Here is a 19,459-nt window from a genome sequence, read left to right as displayed (position 1 = left end):
TCAGCAACTTTTCTAGGACTCAGGGTAATATTCCCCCCACACACTCCTCTACCCCCACCTCACCCAGGCCAAATCTGGATAGACAGGTGAATCCAGAAAGGTAATAAAGACCTCCTTACCTGGGAACAGAAGCCACCTGAGCTATACATTGGCATAAACACTTAAGTGGTAAATTTGATAAATTTCGGGAGGCTGAACATGGAATATCATGAGAATGACAAACTCCTGGGGCACCCACATTTTCACGAGTTGACTTCCAGGGAACCCTGGCACTCTGGGAAAAGAGTAATCATTGAGAAATACAGAGAGGGTTCCCCATAATGAAGACCTACTCTCCAGGGAAAAAGCCTTCCCAGGGCCGTATCCCACTCTGGGGAGACACATTTCTTCCACTCCAGACCCCTCTGGTCTTCCTAACTCATCTAAGGGGAGAAAAAAGAAAGGCTAAGAAACACTTGTGAATATCACAGCCCAGGGACACAGGCCACTAAAAGACTGAGCAGCAATAATAAGATTATGGAACCCTTGCCCGCCCCTACTCCCCGGCACACCAACAGAGCTCCAGTACGATAATAGTGGGTTAGAGCGGAAGGAGATGCGGTGTGTCAAACTCTATCTAAGCAGAAGTTCTTAAAGAGGCCCAATTATCTTGGTTCTATTTCTCCGGAAAACTCAGCTGATACAGTGCCTGCACACGTTTGTCGACAGGAAGGACTTCATCATTTTGCAATAAATACAAACCCCCAGTTTTAACAAAAAGGAATTTTTTTTCCCAGTGAAAAACAATCATTCTATGCATTTACCTGACATTGGTATTAACAAATATATACTTCATTCAACTTTCCTGCTTTCATTAATTCTCATTAATTTCCTTAATGAACATAAATGCTTCTTTTTAAAGAAGTCATTGTAACCCTAGCCAACTATTTCTAAATGAAGTCTCCTAGATACGAGGGCTCCTAGATATTAAAGGGCTTAGAGAGGTACCTCTGGAAACAATCAAATCTCTGCAAAAACCAGTAAACCAGGACCAATCACAAACCACCACAATCCCACTTGCTCACCAGCTTGGCGGAGTCAAACCGATGAAGCTGAAACATCACTTCTGTTTCTGCTTTTTGTTTTGTTTGGATTTGGGGAAAATAAAATTATATATATATAATGCTACCAACGGAGAGTCTCAGGTACATAATGGCAAGTAATGAGTGCTTTTACTGTCCAAGGACCTCTCCTGGATGGGGCTGACCAGGAGACTCTATGTTCCGTCTCAAACTCCAAAGGAACTGAAGTCAGCTGTGGGTGGCTTTCATCCTGCAGCTTGAGGCAGTATTTTATTTTACTTCATAACAGTTTCCTTGACTGGAAAATGAGAGTGTTTCTGTTGTATTAAACTAAACCACCATGTTAATTTTGGAAGTTCCCAAGGGGAACTAGATACTAGACACTACACACTGAAGACAAACACAAACTACACCGAAACAATAGAACATAAATGTGTCTCAAACAAGTTTCTAACAATATGTCTTTTAGCAGATAGACTCATACTTTATTTTGACAAATTTAAGATAGAAAAACTATCAAGTGAATATAGCAGTTGCTCTTTTTGTAACATGGTTTGGGGTGTGCAATGCCATTTCAAGGACTAGCTTAACAAAGGCTTCCCTTCTGTTTGGGCTTCTTAATACTGAATTCTATTTCAGCTATTGCATTTGCTTGAAAGTATATTGGACACAGTAAAACTGGTTTTTAAAAAGGTCATGGCATTCATTAATAAATATTATAAAGCAGTGAACCAAAACAACTTTTAAAATATTTTTATAGTAATTACTAAAAGCCAAAGTTCAACTTCATAATTAAAGCTAAGAACTCACATTTTCAAAATAGCTTTGACATTTCTTATCAATATATAATAGAATAGTAGAGCACTTATTTTTTAAAAACAAGTGAAGAAAAAATAGAGTAAACATGATATTTCAGATGACTATAAACAGTAAACATCAATTCGGTGTATTTATATTATCTTTTCAATAATATACTCTTTGCCCATCTGGCCATAAAAAAACTAGTTCTATCATCAAAAATGTGCACCTGGATGTAATCTTTGAGCTTATTACATGCTGCCATCATTTCTATACTCCATCTTTGGAGGGGGCGGTTGAGGGACTCGGTACATGCAGATATTTGGTTATGGTTATAATGTCAAAAAAAATGTGCCAGGAGTCTGCAGCTGAAACTGCTGTCTTATTTTGTTAAGCACCTGGACATTCTTTTGTCTTTGTGATGCCTCAGATAAACTGATGCTAAATAATTCACACCTGATTTTGTTGCTGTCATTCTGATTCAGATTCTTTCTTTGCTTCCCTGCCCCACTTCTCAAAGAATAAAATTGGGTGGCCCCTCATTAAAATATGTTATCTCTAACATATAAAATAAGTATATATGTACATATATACATACATGCGTTTCCTTTTCAAGGACTGGGTAGCTCCTCATTTTCTATCAAATGATCCTTTTTCATATACCTGGTTCCCCTGACTAACCTCCACACTACCAGGTAAGCATCCTTTAATGACCTCTTGCTCGCTTCTTCAGGGCTGTCTGAAATCTGCCTGCTACTAGCCGCCAGCGGGACTCCTCTGGGGCTGCCCCTCGCCTCTTGCCCCCTTTGCTGAGCGGAGCCACCTGCTGCCTTCCCACCTTCTGGCTGGCCATTTCCACCCTCCTCCGGCAGCTCCTCTATGACAAATGGCAGCTGGTCTCCACCTGGCTGCGCCTCCTCTCCCTGGGGCTGCGACTCCAGGTCCTCGTAGTTGCTTTGTTTTCTGGTCTCCAAGAATTTGGCCACACAGTAAATGATGGAACCCAGGGTGTTCACCACGACACCGGCAATGAATAGAGAGGTGGGCTCCACGTCGCTGAAGGCCACCATTCCCACCGTGATGGTGGCGATGCTCTTCACCACGCCCACGAAGCTGGTGGTCACCGCCGAGTTGATGTAGGTGCAGTGCAGCGTGGTGAAGTTCATAGCGCAGCCGATCAGAACGCAGGCCACGAAGATGCAGACCATCGTTGGGTCCTTCCAGCCGGGGAAGGCCCAGGCGTGGATAGAGTCGGTGCTGGCGAAGGAGAGAACGACCAGCAGCGGGGTGGCGGAGACCGCGATGACATACTGCGCGGTGAGCGGCCCGTGCTCCGTGTCCGAGCTCGCCTTCTGGATGAGCACCAGGTAGGCGGCGTGCACCAGCACGGCCAGCACTCCTGTTACGTAGCCCATGGGGTCGCCGGTTAGGTCGCCGGCTCCTGAGGCGCACGAGAAGGACAGCACAGCCCGGACAGGAAGGAAAAAGAAAAGACAGCAGGTTGGCGCGGGTGGCTATCCACTAGGGATGCGCGTCGGGCTGGAAAGTAGACGGGGTTCCTGCCCTTGCTCTGCCCACGGGTATAAAATGGTCAGTCAGTGCCCACTGAGAGTCACGAGGAGAGGCGCCTTCCCTGCCACGTCCCCGGGGCACTATGTCTCTCTCTGTCCGAGACAGAGGCCGGGAGAGCGCAGACGATGCTCTGGGAGAAGACGCAGTGGCTCTCAAAGCTGGCACGGAGGTTACCAGGTGCTTGGTGTCCTTGCCCCCTCCGTGGGGTGCCAGAAGGGAAAGGGATCCCCAGCTAGTAGCTTCTAACCCTGGCAGGCCGGGCGCGGGGTAAAGATCGACCCCCTCACCCCAAAAACTTTCTCACCCCCGCCAGCTCCCATCTCACTCAGTCGGCCAAACCCACGTGGGTCTCAATCCAGCTCGTGCTGCCTCGCGCCCGCAGCCGCCCACCCTCGCGAGGTGCCAGAGACCTCACACTAGCCTGAGTGGCTCAAGCTTCGCTCCCATCGCCCCCAACCCCCACTCCAGCCCCGCGTGACCCAAGGAAGTTCACGGCCCCCTCCTTCCGGCTTGGTCTGGGGATTCCAGCTCCCGGGCTCCGGCGGCTCTCCCACCCATCCCCGAGGAAGGAAGGGGTGAAGGGGGACAGGGGTGGCAGGAAGGAGGATGCGGGGTGAGGCAGGGGCAGGGGGGGGCAAAACCAAGACGGGGGTTCTGAAAGGGGAGGTTGGAGCACGGGGAAGGCTCCACTGGGTCTCAGAAGTCGCGTTCCGAGCTGAGCAACCACATTCAAAGCTTCCGCCCGCCTGTCTCGGTCTCCCCAGCTGGAAGTGAGGACGTTGCACTAGTCAGCCCTGCGGTCTCTGCCCGTGGGCCGGGGTGGGCTGGGGGTCGGCGCGGGTCCCGCTCACCTGCTAGAGCAGCGCCGCAGGTGGTGATGAGCACGGCAGTGAGCACCCCCGGCGAGGGCGCGCCGTTCTTGAGCACCAGGACGCCGATGAGCATGGTGACCAGGGGCAGGCAGCGCTTGAAGACCACATACATGGGCAGGCTGAGGCCGCGCAGGGACCAGAGCGTGAGGCTGGACTGCAGCGTGGAGAGCACTGCGACCCCCGCGAAGGAGCGCGCCAGGCTCAGGCCGAAGGGGGGCACGGCGATGAGCCCGAGGCGCCGCAGCAGCTCCAGGCTCAGCGCCGCCGCGGAGCTGGTCAGGCACTGCACCAGGGTCAGGAAGGAGAACTGGTAGCGGCTGATGAGGAACTTGAGTAGGATGTTGAGGGAGCCCGAGAAGACCCCGTGCGCGATGGCCACCGAGATGCCAAGCAGGCGGCCCCGGCACAGCTGCCGCATCGCGCCGGTTCCGCCGCACCCGGCGGTGGAGGAGCTCCGGGACCTGCGGGAGGAGAACAGGGAGGAGAGCCGGGAGGAGCGGAGCGAGGGCGGCGGGGGTGCCAGCCCAGCGCCGTGGGCGAAGGGCAGGGGGCGCCGGCTCAGCTGCAGAGGGCAGCTCCAGCCAGGCGTCCTCGCAGCTCGGCGGCTTGGAGTCCGACTGCCCCGCAGCTCGGCAGTGACGGGGGCGGGGGACTCCGAAAAGTGGCAGGGGTGGGGGTGGGGGCTGGACTGAGAGGAGTGGCGGGAATCCTAGCGACAGCAATTTGTAAGCAGGTGACGAGCTGCGATGGGTTGTGTCCCGCGTGGTTTCACCATCAAGGAGGACCAAGTGGCTGGACACTGGGCGGCTGCCGCAAGCCGGACCGGACCGGACCCGCGCGCCTCCAGCACCCAGCGCCCACCCGAGCGGACTCGGGGCGCGGCCCCCTCTCCTGCAATGCCAGCTGCTCCGGGCCCCTTCGTCCCGGGTCCTAGTCAAGGAACTCAGGTTGGGGGATCCCAGGCACAGCTCAAAATTTTAGAAACAACAGCGCCCCAGGGTCCAACACTATTTATTAGCCGCAACAAGTGACAGCGCCCCAGCCTCCTTCCCTCAGTGCTGCAGTGGGTTTTCCACCGACGGTCCCTGCTGGCGACCAGGGAGGGAACAAAGTCGGTGCCAGCGGGCTGCGGAGTTCAGTGCTCTAGATTTGGGTGCTGACCCCCCAACACTGGGGGAAACCACGGCCCAGGACGCCGCTTCGGCGCACCGCTCACCCTGTTGTCGCGCCTTCCAGGGAGGGACCTGGAATTACTCGCGCGGCTCTGGGGGAGCTTCCGGGGGCGCAGTACCCTTCCTTGCCCGTCTGTGGAGCCTGGGGCGGGAGCAGGGGCACGTGTTCCAAGTGAGGCAAAGATGTGAGATGAGCGAGAGCAGAAACTAGGTGTCTGGAGCGAGTGGCCTCTACTGGCTCCAGGGAACGCCTGGGCGCCGGTGCTTCGGGGGTGGGCTGGGAGCCCCTGGCCCCGCTGGGGAGTTGGGGGAGGGGGTAGAGAGGGCATGGCGGGGGCAGGAACTGGGACCCAGACCGAGCTGAGACTAGGTGTAGTTTTCTCCGGATCCTGGGAACCTGGTGAGCCCCTTTGATGAGCAGGACAACCCCTAACTCCTACCTTCCGGGGCAGGGAACCTCTGTGCCCTGCAGGACTTGTGAACTGTTTACTTCCCGTTTGGCTAAGAGAACAAGAAAATGCTTATTTTCTGCAGCGCAAGACTTTTGTGGCCCCTTTATCTGAATTTCGGTCCCTGGAAAGTGACTCCCGGATCCGTACTCAGTACTAGCGAAGTTCGCTCAGCTGAGGTCACCGTTAAGAGCCAGACACAGTTTGGTTTTCGCACTACTGAAGGATAGACTTGGTCAGGGTTCGGGTGCCAGGGAGAGCTCGGGATGGCTGCCCTCCACCCCTCCTTTCGTTCACTTCTCTTATCCAGCCATGCCGCGCGCCCGCCTCACCAGCATCACAACCTCCTAACCTCTAAACGCTGCGCCACATTGCCCTACATCAAAGATCCACTTCTCTGTGGTTCTTTTTTGTCCTCCATCTTTCCACCTCTGTGCCGAACAAGACACTTCTAGCTCAGATGGAAGCCCTGATTATTATCCAAGCAGAAAACTAAGTTTACATCTGGGATTGGCAGCACCACTGATGTCCTTCATCTGGGCCAGCTTTGTATGTGCTGGGAGCTCAGTTTGGTGAGCGAGAGCTCGGTCTCAAACAAACCTCTAACCCAAAGCTGAGCACCCAGTAGGGAACCTCCCAGCCTCCGACAGGCGGGCACTCAAAATGTTTGCGAATGACCCACCACACCGCCAACTTTCCAGGAATAACTCTGGAAAACATCACACCAAAACCGGTGCTCTGGATGCCCTGGAGAGCTCTTGAATTGTGTTGCTAAAAGCTCAGGTTACACACTATTGGCTATTTCAAGGCTCTGTTTTTCAAATGTTGATGTTCTTTCTTTAGAAAATAATTAAGTCTGAAGCAACGGTTCAAAGTGTGTGTGTGTGTGTGTGTGTGTGTGTGTGTGTGTGTGTTATAAGCATATATTCAAAGTACACTCAGATAAAAAATCTCTCTGAAAATTAACTTTTTAAAGTAAATAACAGATCTCTGCTTCTAGGGACCATTGCAATTAAAGGATGGTTGCTTTAAGCCATCTTAAGTGAATATAATAAGGCATTGTCTGCAAAGATCTAGTTTTGGAGTGATTCATTTCTGCCAGCAATTATAATTGCTTCCATTTGTGATATGAACATTAGGTAAATGATTTGGGGCTGATTCAGCTATCCTACCCTTCTCATTTAGGCAAGAATATTTAGCTTAATATTTGAAACCGACATTGGCATGAAACAGAGTACATTCTCTCTACTTTATTGCATTTAATTTTTTTCCATTAGGGCTCTTGTTTTTTTAAAAAAATTAATATCATCTCCCACACCAGTTACTAGATATGCTCCCAAAGAAAAATGAGAGAAATAAGAATACTGTGTTTAGCAAGGATAATTAAACAAGAATGTTGATCTGAAGGTCAAAAAGCTATCTGACTTATTGGTATCAAGGGTCTAGATTCAAGATTGATTATCTTTGGAGCCACTCAGTAAATACTGATGGCATTACATGAATTCATTCAACAAATATACACAGTATTTTGTGCTATGCAGTGTTAGCCGCAGAGGATTCAAAGAGTAGCACTCATCTTAGTCCTCAGGGTTCACAGGTGGAGGTGAGGCAACACAAAGATGCTCATGCAACAGTGGGGTCTAATGGCAGAAACAGAAAAACACTGAGGAGGGCAATAAAACAAGCTTGATGGAGTATCAGAGAAGGCTTCCTGCAGAGGGAAATACAGTCTTATTTCATTATTTTAATTGTAAAAAGAGCACATGCTCATTATAGTATATAAAAGGAAAACAAACTTTATAAATAAGTTAACATGCTATTTTCAATATTCCCCACCCCCAACCCATACCAACCTCACCACACAGAGCTGGCTAATGTTAAGTTTGGTGTGAGCCAAACAATTTTTCTTGTATATATATTTATACATACATTAATCCCCTTTAAAAAAATATAAGTATAACACCCATTTGTCTATAATTTGCTATTTTTAAATGAAAATTGTGGTAACCAGCCTCCAAGATAGTCCCCAAAGATCTCCCACTTCTTGGTAATCACACCGTTGGTTAACCCTTCACACACAGTACCAGGGTTGGTTTGTGTAACCAGCAGCAGACAGCACAAGTGACATTGGCACTCCTGAGATTAGGTTATAAGACTGAGGCTTCCATCTTGAATTCTCTTTTTTTCTTCTATCACTCAGTCCGGGAGAAGCCGGATCCCATGTTGTAGGGACACTCAGCCGACGGAGGGTCCCACATGGTGAGTATTTAAGACCTGGTGACAACCATGTGAGTGACTTCGGAAGCTGATCCTTTAGCCCCGTGGAGCTTCAGATGTCTGAGAGCCAGGTGACAGCTTATCTGCTGTGTCATGAGAAAACCTTAGCCAGAACCACCCGGCTAAGCCACTACTGGATTCCTGACCTATAGAAACTGTAAGATGCATAAATGTTTCTTGTTTTAAGATGCTAAATTTTGGAGTGATTTACTACCCAGAAATAGATAACTAATATACATAGCAATAGAAATGTATTTTCCCATGTCAGGCCTCATAGTTTACCTTATTATTTTAAACGATTCCTCTATAGTATAACCTTTCTCCTGTAGACAGGTATCTAGGTTTTACCAAGCAATGATGTAGTGAATATCTTTGAACTTCAATTGAAGGACAATTGAACTTAAGTATTTCTGTAATTAATTATGGGGGGTAAGGTGGGGTGTAGGAGAGGGAGGGGAGGGCAGCACAGGCAGGGAATCCTAAAAAAGGAACTATTGGGTCAACAGGTAATTTTAAGTCTTATATATCAAATTGCCTTGTAAAAAAGTATAATACAGTGCTTTTACTTTAACCACTATTGGATATTATCAATATTTTTAAAGTGTTTTTATTGCTCTTTTTTTAGAGAGAGGGGGAGAGATAGAAACATCGATGTGAGATACATTGATTGGCTGCCTCCTGCACACTCCCTACTGGGGATTGAGCTCGAAACCCAGGCACATGTGCCCTGACCGGCAATCAAACCGCAACCTCTCAGTCCATGGGATGACTCTCAATCCACTGAGCCACACTGGCTGGGTGGATATTAGCAATATTTTATGTTTGCCAAACTGATAGGCAAAAATGATATTTCATTTTAATTTGCATTTCTTTGTCTTCTATAAGACCAAGTCTGAGTATCTTTTTGAAGTGTATTAAACATTTGCATTTCTACATCTATGAATGTCTCTTGATAAAAGTGGACAAACTTTTATGTTTGTCTTCTTAGTGACTTTGAAGAGCTCTTTATCAACTCTGGATAACCATTTATTCGATATGCTACCAATATATCCTTCCAATATGTCTTCTGTCCTTCAGCTTTGCTAATGGTGTATTTTACTATTTTAATTTTTGTATGTTTGTCAATCTCCTTCTTTAGTCATTTCACATGACTTTCAAATAATGAGTAAGAATTTGCTCAGCCAAGAGCAGGACTATCCAGGCACTGGACTAACTTGAGCAGAGAGAAGTGAACACTTACATTAACACAGGGAGTCTGTGAGCATGCTGGTGTTGCTGACGCTCTGAGTGTGTGACAATGGGGAGAGAAGCAATGATGAGAGAGCCAGCTCGCCCCAAAGCACCTTGGCTGTCTGTTTAGTGAGTTTGAACTTTTTCTTGTAGGCAATCCTATAAGCATAGAAAGGTTTGATACTGAAATCGGGGTAATCGGATTGGATTTGGATCCATCTCCAGCAGCTCTGTTGAAAAGGATGGCTCTAAGGGGACAGAACAAGAAACAAGATGCATTACTTAGGAAGCTGCTGGGACCTTCTGAAGAAAAGCTAATGATGGCCTGAACTGGGGCAGTGCTGGTTGGATGGAGGGGAAGAGACAGAATGGAGAAGTATTTAGGGGGCAAAAGGGACAGGACTTACTGACATAATCTGATATGTCTTGGAGTGAAGAAGTGGAAAAATGGGAAGGAACAAGGATGGCAATTAGGTCTTTAGCTTGAGTGCCCCAGTGGACAGTATGGCAACAAAAGAAGAAAGCATGTGTAAGAGAGGGGCTGGTTTATTGAGCAAGATGAGTTTGGTTAGAAGAACATGAGTGCAAAGGCTTGTGGGAGACCCAGGTGGAGAATGCTGGAGATACAGATTTGGAAGTATCCAGTAATATCTGGAAGTAAAAAACATTTAAGTAGATTATCTCATCCAAGAAAAGTCCTGTTAAGTAGGAAATTAATTAGTTTATTTTTGGAAGAGCCAAATCATAGCTAAGATATGAAATTTAAAAATGCCAAAGTGGGTGGCAGACCTTGGGCGAGTCATTCCAGACCCAGGGTCAGCTTCTTAGCTCTTTAGGCTTTGGAAACTCATGTTGTCTGTTCTCTCAGGAATGATCAGGATGTAGTCACCAGAGAGTTCCTCATCTTGACTATTTCTCAGTGGGCTGATTTCTGTTATTCCGAGGAACAGGAGGCAATGTGGCAGAACCACGGGTTTGGATGCAGTTATAGCAGATTTCAAATTCCAGCTCCACACTTCCTGGGTATTATGACTCCTGAGAGACTTTGCTTCCTTGTCTGGAAAACCTGGAGGGCTTCCTTACAGGGACATTATAAAGATTAAAAGGGATAACATACAGAAAGTATCTCATCTAGTGCCCAGATCACAGAAGATGCTTAGTGACCCGTGTTCCCTTCTCCTGCACTCACTCCTTGGTGCTGTTACTGCAGGTGCAGGGGAGCCTGGGGAGACAGGAAGGGTGAACCCTAAGAGCTCAGTAGCCAGGAGACAGATGCATTTTCCCAGCTTGGAAGGAATGACTCGTCTTCTTAAAATTCAGAGGCCGCTTAGCTTGTGAACTACCAAGAATTCAAAAATCTTGCCCATTCTCTTCCTAGAGAGAATCCAGCCCCTTTCCTTCTAGTTTTCCAATCTATCTTTATCTCTAGGGAACCTACTAGACAAATGTTCATCCACACTCATTTTATGAAGTTAGTATAATAAACATCTCTAACATCCCCCAAATAGAGGAGAAAAATATGTCAAGAAAAATTTTAGTTTCTGAATCACAAATATTTTTCTCAAAAGATACATGGTAGATTATGTTAATAAAATCTCTTGCATTCTAACAGGAAAATAAGTAATTTTAGTTAATTATAACTATGATCTGGGGTAGGTATTTTACAGGTCTATTATAAATTCTGCTGATACGGAGAACACCCACTGTGAACCTGCTTTTATTGAACTGCACTTGGTGTGATGCCATTAGTTCTTGTGGAGGGAAGCAACAAGAAACAGCTCTATGAATCTCATCATCCTGACAGCTAGCTCTAAGGATGTTTGAGCTGCTTGTTCCTTACAATACATTCATGTTAAGCAGTGTCCTCTTTATGGGGCTTCTCGAAAACAATTAGTATTGATTTGTCTAAGCACTAAAAAGAGCTGTACTTTCCCTGAGTCCTTTCATTCATTGAATGAATCTTTATTTAGCACCTTCTATGTACTAGGCACGATGCTGGCTAGGGCCAAGCCCAGGACTAGGACCAAGTTCTTGTCCAGGCCTTCAGTATTAAATTGTGGACTTGACCTGGCTTCCCATTTATGCTGCCAGTAGCAACTTTCTGAAACCCTGACATTTTCAAGCCCTACTCCTGGCTCCACCTGGCTCCACCTGGCTCCTTTCATTCTAATTTTATGTGGTCTCATTTTTTCTTTATTTTATAAGCTGTCTTCAATTTTTTCTGGAATAAGTAAACAAAGAAATATGTAAATTAGACAATATACATATATAGTAATTTATTTTTGTTCTGATTACTATTTTGCTTTTTTAAAATTCTCAAAATTTAATGACAATTTTTGCCATTTGTAATGCATTTTATTTTAATATTATATAGAAATATAAATGTTATGCAAAGTTGTTTGTTTTACTCATTTTCCCCTTTTATCCTACTTTTTAACAGGCCATCAACACCTAGAGATTTTTCAAGGAGACAGGGAGGTAGTGAAGAGGTTTATAGCATTATTTAGGGCTCGTTTCCAGGGTAATTGCTTGAAACCATAGTAGGACCTAAGACTTTTTGCCCAGTAACGAGTGTTTATTGGTGACTGTTGTTTTTTAACATTTGATAGTAGAGAAGTAGGAAGAGAGAAATATAGGGCCATGGACCTATTATCTAAAAAGATTTGCAGAACTGCAAAAAAAAAAAAAAAAAAAAAAAAATAGCTCAACTCATAGCATCCCATTTTCTTAAAGCATGGAAACAGTCCCCGAGACCCATTCAGTCTGTGTCAAGCAACTCATAGCATCCCATTTTCTTAAAGCATGGAAACTGTCCCCGAGACCCATTCAGTCTGTGTCAAGCATATAGTAGCTGCACAATAAATAACTACTAAATATATTAAATCTATATTAGAGCCCTGTTACTAAATCAAAGATATATCTACATTATATACAGTATTGTATCCATATATATGACATTAGAAAAAGCAGTCTTGCTGGGGATGTCATAAATGATCAAGAAATGCAGTTTTGATTTTTATTAACAGCAGTGATTATATTTCACATCAATAACGACAAATTCAAAATGAAATATATCCCTAACTATATAAACTATGAAACTCTTATCTTTTCATCCTTTTTATAACATAGAGGTTACATTTTAACAGATACTGTAAGATATACCATTAACATCAATTATTCCTTAGGATGTTAAGAAATATGGCTTATGTGTCAGGCTTAAATGGTGAGCCAAAGTCTTTATCAACTGATTCAGGGTAAATTTTTAAAATTTAAATCTGAATAGCATATAAAAGCATAAAGACTTTGTTATCAATAGTTTATTTCCTGTTAAGTAGTTCTTTAGCTCTTTGTGTCTGACCACAGCAGGGTGTCTTGGGCGGGCACGGTAAGACAAACAGGATCATATATCTTTATTGTTTCATCCCAAGCACAGTCAGCCACCTAGAAAACAAGAAGGAAGGAAGAAGAAATATAATTTATAGAAATTCAAAACTGACAGCAAAAGCCTAAGTCATTTAGAGTGTAGCAGGTCATCCACGAGCAAACATATCTGTAAATAGCAAGACACATGGTATGTTTTTGATAAAATGTCTATTTTCTCTTTCTAAGACACACTTCAGGGATTGTTTCCAATTGCTTAAAGTTGCCTCTAAGGATTTCCCCCTACTCTACCCTACCCCACTCCAGAGCTACATAATTCCCTCTACCTCCTGAGATAAATGCTGGAAAGATGTACTCCTCAACTGTGAACAAAGGCACTGTGCTACGTATTGTGGGGATGAAACTGAGATAAAGCACAACTCTTGACTTCAAAGAATGACTCATTCAAGACTGAAAGTAAAAAATGCTCTAATAGAGATTTTCCTAGGAGGAACTATTTGAATCCAACTGTGAAGTCAAAAGACTTCCCAAATGCCAAGGCATTCACACTGGTCCTCTTTGGGGGCAGACACAAGAGACAAGGACATTCAGATCTAAAAAGTCATATTAAAACATGAAGGAAAGAAAGTCAATGGTACTCAGGAGCTGTGTGTTAAAAACTTGGTGAGTGTAATAATGTCTCAGGGTACAAGATTAATATAAAATCAATTGTCTTTCTATATACTAGCAGGACAAAATTTTTTTTTATTTTTTTTATTTTTTTATCCTCACCCGAGGACATTTTTTCATTTTTTGTTCAGATAGAGCAGGAGGGAGAGAGAGGAAGAGAGAGAGAGAGAGAAACATCGATGTGAAGGGACACATCGAGTGGCTGCCAACCGCACGACCCAACCAGGGCCGAGGACAAACTGCAACCGAGGTACGTGCCCTTAGCGGGAACCGAACCTGGGTCTCTCTGGACCGCAGGCCGACGCTCTAACCGCTGAGCCAAACCGGCCAGGGCTAAAATTTAAAAACCTATGTACAATAGCATCAAAAATAAAATACTTAGTAACACGTTTAACAAAAGACATGCAAAATATCCACACTAAAAACTAAAACATTGCTGAAATTTTAAAAGGCCTAAATAAATGGGGAAATATATATACCATGTTCATGGGTTCAATATTGTTAAGAACTGAATTCTCCCCCAAAACAATTTATAATGCATAATCCGAGCAGGCTTTATAATAAAAATGAAGAAGGTAATTTTTAAAGTTTATGAAGAAATGCAGAGGACCTACTATAGCCAAAAGAACCTTGGAAAATAACAAGAAAGTTGTACTACTTATACTACCTTATCTCCAGACTTACTATGTAATCACGACAGAGCAAGACTTACTATGTAATCACAACAGAGCAATATTGATATGAGGATATACAAGTAAATCAAAGGAATAAACAGAATTTAGAAATAAAACCCACACTTGGACAACTGCTTTTCAAAAAATGTACCAAAGCAATTCAATAGAGCAAAAAAAAAAATGTATTTTCAACAAATGGTACTAGAATTGGACATCTATATGAAAATAAGCGAACCTCAACTCCAACTTCACACCATAACAAAAATTAATTTGAGGTGGATGGGCCATTATCCTAAACTACAGGTACAAAAGCTTTTAGAAGAAAACAGGAGAATATATTCTCAATCTGAAAGTATGTAAAGATTTCTTAGACAGGATATAGAAAGCTATAACCAAAAATGTTAATAACTTAATCAAAAATAAAACTTTTGCTCATCAAAAGACACTATTAAGAAAACGAACAGGCAAGCCACAGAGTGGGAGAAAATATTTACAAAATGAAAATCTGACGAAGAACTTGTATGTAGACTACATGAAGAACTGTAACTCAATAATCAAAAGACAACCCTTTTAGAAATGGGCAAAAGAGTTTATTAACAGACAAACTAAGATACATGAATGACCAATGAGCACATGAAAAAATGTTCACCATTAGGCATCAGGGTGCAAATAAAAACCACAATGAGATACCACTACATACTCATGAAAATGGCTAAAATTAAAGACAGACAGTATCATATGTGCGCAGGGATGTAGAGCAGTGTTCATATGCTACTGGTACAACCACTTTGGAAAATTGGCTGGTTTTTTTTTTAAGGTTAAATATATATACCTATTCTTAGACCTTATAATTTCACTCCTACGGGCTTATCCAACAGAAATGAAAAAATGTTTATGAAACAATGTATACAAGAAAATTCATAGCAACTTCTTCACATTAGCACAAAATTTGAACCAATCTGTAGTGTAAGTCCAGACAGTAAGCTTTTCTTTTGATAACGTCAAGAGCCTGACGAGATTTAACTGGGAAGGCATCCACTTCCAAGAGGCATCTGCTTCAACAAAGGCTATCTTTAAATACATTGCCAGACACACAACTAGATATGTGTACCCACTGAAGTGCATTGTTCATTCTAGATCCTAGAGGCAATAAACTCCTTTTTCTTCCACGTTTCCTAATGCTGATTGCTAAAGGGCATATTGCAATCATAATTAAAAACCACAAGGTTCAGTCAGGTGATAACTATGGTTTAGAAAGGGGTGCTGTCTGTGGGAAGCTCACCGGAGCCCAGGTGAGTGCACTTCTACTCAGATGCTGAGACTGGCACAAAACACAACCAAAATGTCCCTCAACAAAAGAATGGATAATGAATTGTAATAAATTCATACAACAGAATGCTGTGGAGCAAAATGAAGGGAACTACTGATAAGCTCAACAACATGGATGAATCTCAGATAATGAGCTGAGCGCAAGAAGACAGAAGCAAAAAAGTACAACACGTAGGAGAGTCCATTATATAAGTTCTAAAACAGGCAAAACTAATCTAAGGTAAAAAAAAAAAAAAGTATAATGACTGTGTGTGTGTGTGTGTGTGTGTGTGTGTGTGTCCAGCTGGAGGTGGGGTGGAGATGGGGAGAGACTGGAAAGGGATAAAAGGGAATTTTGGAGGGAGATGTGTTTTCTATTGCGATGGGATGTAGATTACACAGGTGTATCTGTCAAAACATAGATCTAAGATATGTACATTTTAATGTATGTAAATTTTACCTAAAAATAGTAAGAACAATAATGACAACAATAATGGAATGAAGGGTGGGGAGCAAAATAATAAATAAAACAAGAACGTTGATTATTATTGAAGCTGAGTAATGAAAGTCTATTGCCCTATTATGTTTACTTTTTTTTTTTTTTTTTTTTTTTATCCTCACCCGAGGACATTTTTCCATTTTTTGTTCAGGTAGAGTGGGAGGGAGAGAGAGGAAGAGAGAGAGAGAGAAACATCGACATGAAAGGGACACATCGAGTGGCTGCCACCTGCACGACCAACCAGGGCCGGGGACAAACTGCAACCGAAGTACGCGCCCTTAGCGGGAACCGAACCCGGGTCTCTCAGGACCACAGGCCGACGCTCTAACCGCTGAGCCAAACTGGCCAGGGCTTATGTTTACTTTTATGCATATGAAATTTTCCCTCATTAAAAAAAAAAGAAAGAAGAAAATGGTAGGCAGTAACATGAAGGCCAAAGTAGCAAGAGAGTGATTTTGACCAAAGGCATGTGCACTCTATATCCCACCTTTACATGGTTACAAAGGCCGAATGGTATACAAGGGAACCTGCAGTCTAATTATTTGGCTGTCACTATGAATTCAAGAACCACTTAAATTAATCAGAACATATTAACCATTATTGTTCACCAATAATATTTTAGATAAGAATCCAAGCTATATAGAACAGTAGAGCCCATTTAGTCAAAACTTTTAAAAAATGAAATGTATTGAGGTAACATTAGTTAATAACATTATATAAATTTCAGGTGTACATTACACTTCGACATCTGTATACTCTAGTGTATGCTCACCACCCAAAGTCTGGTTTCCTTTCGTTATCATGTATTTGACTCCTTTAACCACTTTGCCCCTCCTGTACTCCCCCCCGCCCCATTCCTTTCTGTCAATGTGAGTATTAAAAACCAGAAACCTCAATATTTGGTTGCTACTTATTTCTTTGTCTCATTGCACTGGGCTCACACTCAGATCCAGGCATCTTGTTCATGCTTCTGAGCTCTGGTCCTTTTACTGAACCCCTCCCCTGAATAATCTCTCTTCTCCCTCCCCTGCCCTCTGCTTCTAGTCCTTGTTCTGCCTGGAGATGACACCTCTTGTCTGAAGAATCGGTTAAAGCGTCCGTTCCTCTAAGAAGTTGTTCATAGTACCTGTAATACTGAGCTGTCCTTACTTACTGGCACATGTGTCTCAAGTCTTAGGGGACACGGACGACTATGTCTTCCTATAATATAACAATGTCTCAATAAATATTAGCTCACAGCATGTATTTGATAGATGAAGACCTCAGAGATTAACTTTTTCTCATGTTCACACTAGAGAAGCAGAGCTGGAACCAGAACCTAAATCAGTTGAATCTGTTTCCTAAAAACAGGGCCTCGTAAAAGGCAAGCTAACATTCATTATTTGCCTAATCCTGCAGTTAGGACTATATCCCGAAGTTTTAAGTTTATATACCATGGGCCACAAAGATCATTATATTAATCTACCCCTGTTTCATTTATGTATATTTTTTCAAGTGTTGGGCCTTTCTGTATATTAAGTATCAACTATTATGGAGAAGAGAGTCAGAGAAGAAAGACTTAGTTTTCTAATATAAAATATTCATAAAATTATGTTTCTGAATCCTCATTTAGCACTCTTCGATCCAGCTTCTATTTTCTCGGAACTTCTAACTAACAAATATCAAGGCTACTGAATCAGTAAATGTTCATAAATCTACATTTAAATTAATTGGTAATACAAGAAAGACCTAAAACTGCAATGATACAGAACTGTGGCTAGAGTGCTTCAAATGAATGTAAACAATATTTTTCCATTAACTAATTAACTAAACTCCATCAAATTCTAAAAGTTTTTAAAAACTTACAATGAAAATAATAATACGGTAAGAATAAAAGCACTTTACTAAACTAACAAAGAGGACCCAGCACTGTAGGGACCATCTGGTAAGATAAGATGACCACGTGGTCACCAGGGTGGTGGAGGAGGGCTCTCATTAATTACCATCAACCCCCCAATGGCCTCTGGGACACTGCTTCCCACTTCATTCTATGACTGAGAGTAAACACAAGTTAAGGCTCTTTCTTCATGACCCCTTTTACACATCTGAGACCAGCCTGAAGGGCATTAAAAAGGACTCTGCTAAAATTAAGTGTTAATAAAAAGATAAAAATAAATAAATAAGGAAAGTGAATGACATGAAAATAAATGATCTGCTTTACAGGACGAGATCCACTTATTCTTTAGCTTGTGAAACAAAGAAAGGAATCTTGCTTAGCTCCCATCCTGCTTCTTCAAGACGAAAGTCATCTTTCCCTCCCGTCCCCAGGAATGCACTCCTGGCCATGAAGACTCCTTCAAGGCCCGACTCAGGATAGCGATAATAGGATATCTCCTTTCTCATCTACCGAAGATCCTCTTTCTCAGTTTCAGTCTCCTACATGAGGACTTACTTCTTTGCGCATTACCTTGCTGTCAGGAAAAACTGTAAAAGATTGCAATCAGCAAAAAGGATTGCGAGGTGTTCTTTCAGGGGAATGCTGGCATTGTCGTAGGGCCCCACTGGGTTACCTGATTCTATAGGGGTCTATGCCTTTCACTGCCTTTGACTGGATTATTTTACAACTCTGAAAGCTATAGAAAACCGATAGTAATCAAATAATTCTCATCCATTAAAGTTGCAAATGAATGTCCTATGAAGATGCAGTTGATGCCTCCCTTGCTCCCCAAGAGATGATTCCAAACATTTTATTGCCCTGTAGATACTGACCAGTTTTGTACCTATTGATAAATTCATTTCAGCATTCAGTGACTACCTATACATGTCTGTTCTTTGGTTCCTTTGAGCGAATTGTAAAATCTTTCACGAGTTACATAAAATCTTTGACACATGTTCATGCTATATTTATATGAGTCATGATTGCCATTTTGAAAATTGTCCTTTTAGATGGACACACAGAGAGATATGGCTTATTTGCCTCAACAGGGTAACAATCATTTTTATGGAACATAATAACCCTTGCTTTCTCATAGGAGATAGCACAGTAACAGAAAAGCCATTTCATTAAAAGAACAAACATAAAATGTGGAGAAGGGGCAGATAATTATACTGGAAAAAGAGACTAAGAATAATGGCTAAAATTAGACATGAAATTGAGCTCCACACCTCCAGGTAGCAAAGGTAAAAGAGGCAAACAGTAATATAAGATATGCAAATATAATTTACCACTTCATCAGGGGAGATAAAGTTTTTCCTAGCACTTGACTGTGAAAGAAATATATAATATTCCTCCATTATAAAAATCATTCAGCCCTGGGCGGTTTGGCTCAGCAGTTAGAGCGTCGGCCTGCAGACCAAAGAGTCCCAGGTTCAGTTCCTGCTAGGGGCACGTACCAAAAAAAAAAAAAAAAAAAAAAAAATCATTCAATGCCAAAAGAGTGGTTTTACAAGAGATATGAAGTCATTCTTCAGATGGCTATTTTTTTAATAAACAGCTCAACCCTCAAATAAACCAAGAG

At 43.1% G+C, this 19,459-nt stretch overlaps 2 protein-coding genes across 2 annotated transcripts in view; both read right to left on the bottom strand.

Moving 5' to 3' along the window:
- Positions 1-1,531: 1,531 nt before the first annotated feature.
- SLC35D3 (solute carrier family 35 member D3) lies at positions 1,532-4,916 on the bottom strand. The gene is made up of 2 exons (XM_036249236.1): positions 4,283-4,916; positions 1,532-3,300 (listed from the first exon to the last, which is right to left on the bottom strand). The coding sequence occupies exons 1-2, from the start codon at positions 4,719-4,721 to the stop codon at positions 2,471-2,473; spliced, it is 1,269 nt and encodes a 422-aa protein (XP_036105129.1). The 5' UTR covers positions 4,722-4,916; the 3' UTR covers positions 1,532-2,470.
- Positions 4,917-12,735: 7,819 nt separating this feature from the next.
- PEX7 (peroxisomal biogenesis factor 7) overlaps positions 12,736-19,459 on the bottom strand; it is an 80,752-nt gene continuing 74,028 nt past the window's right edge. Inside the window, exon 10 of the mRNA XM_036248553.1 lies at positions 12,736-12,872. Coding sequence (XP_036104446.1) covers positions 12,771-12,872 — 102 coding nt within the window. The 3' untranslated portion in view covers positions 12,736-12,770. The remainder of the gene's footprint in view (positions 12,873-19,459) is intronic.

Source organism: Molossus molossus, unplaced genomic scaffold (assembly GCF_014108415.1).
Source record: "Molossus molossus isolate mMolMol1 unplaced genomic scaffold, mMolMol1.p scaffold_m16_p_8, whole genome shotgun sequence".
Lineage (NCBI taxonomy): Eukaryota > Metazoa > Chordata > Mammalia > Chiroptera > Molossidae > Molossus > Molossus molossus.
The sequence above is the reverse complement of the archived record's forward strand: the minus strand, read 5'-3'. Positions and strand labels throughout refer to the sequence as shown.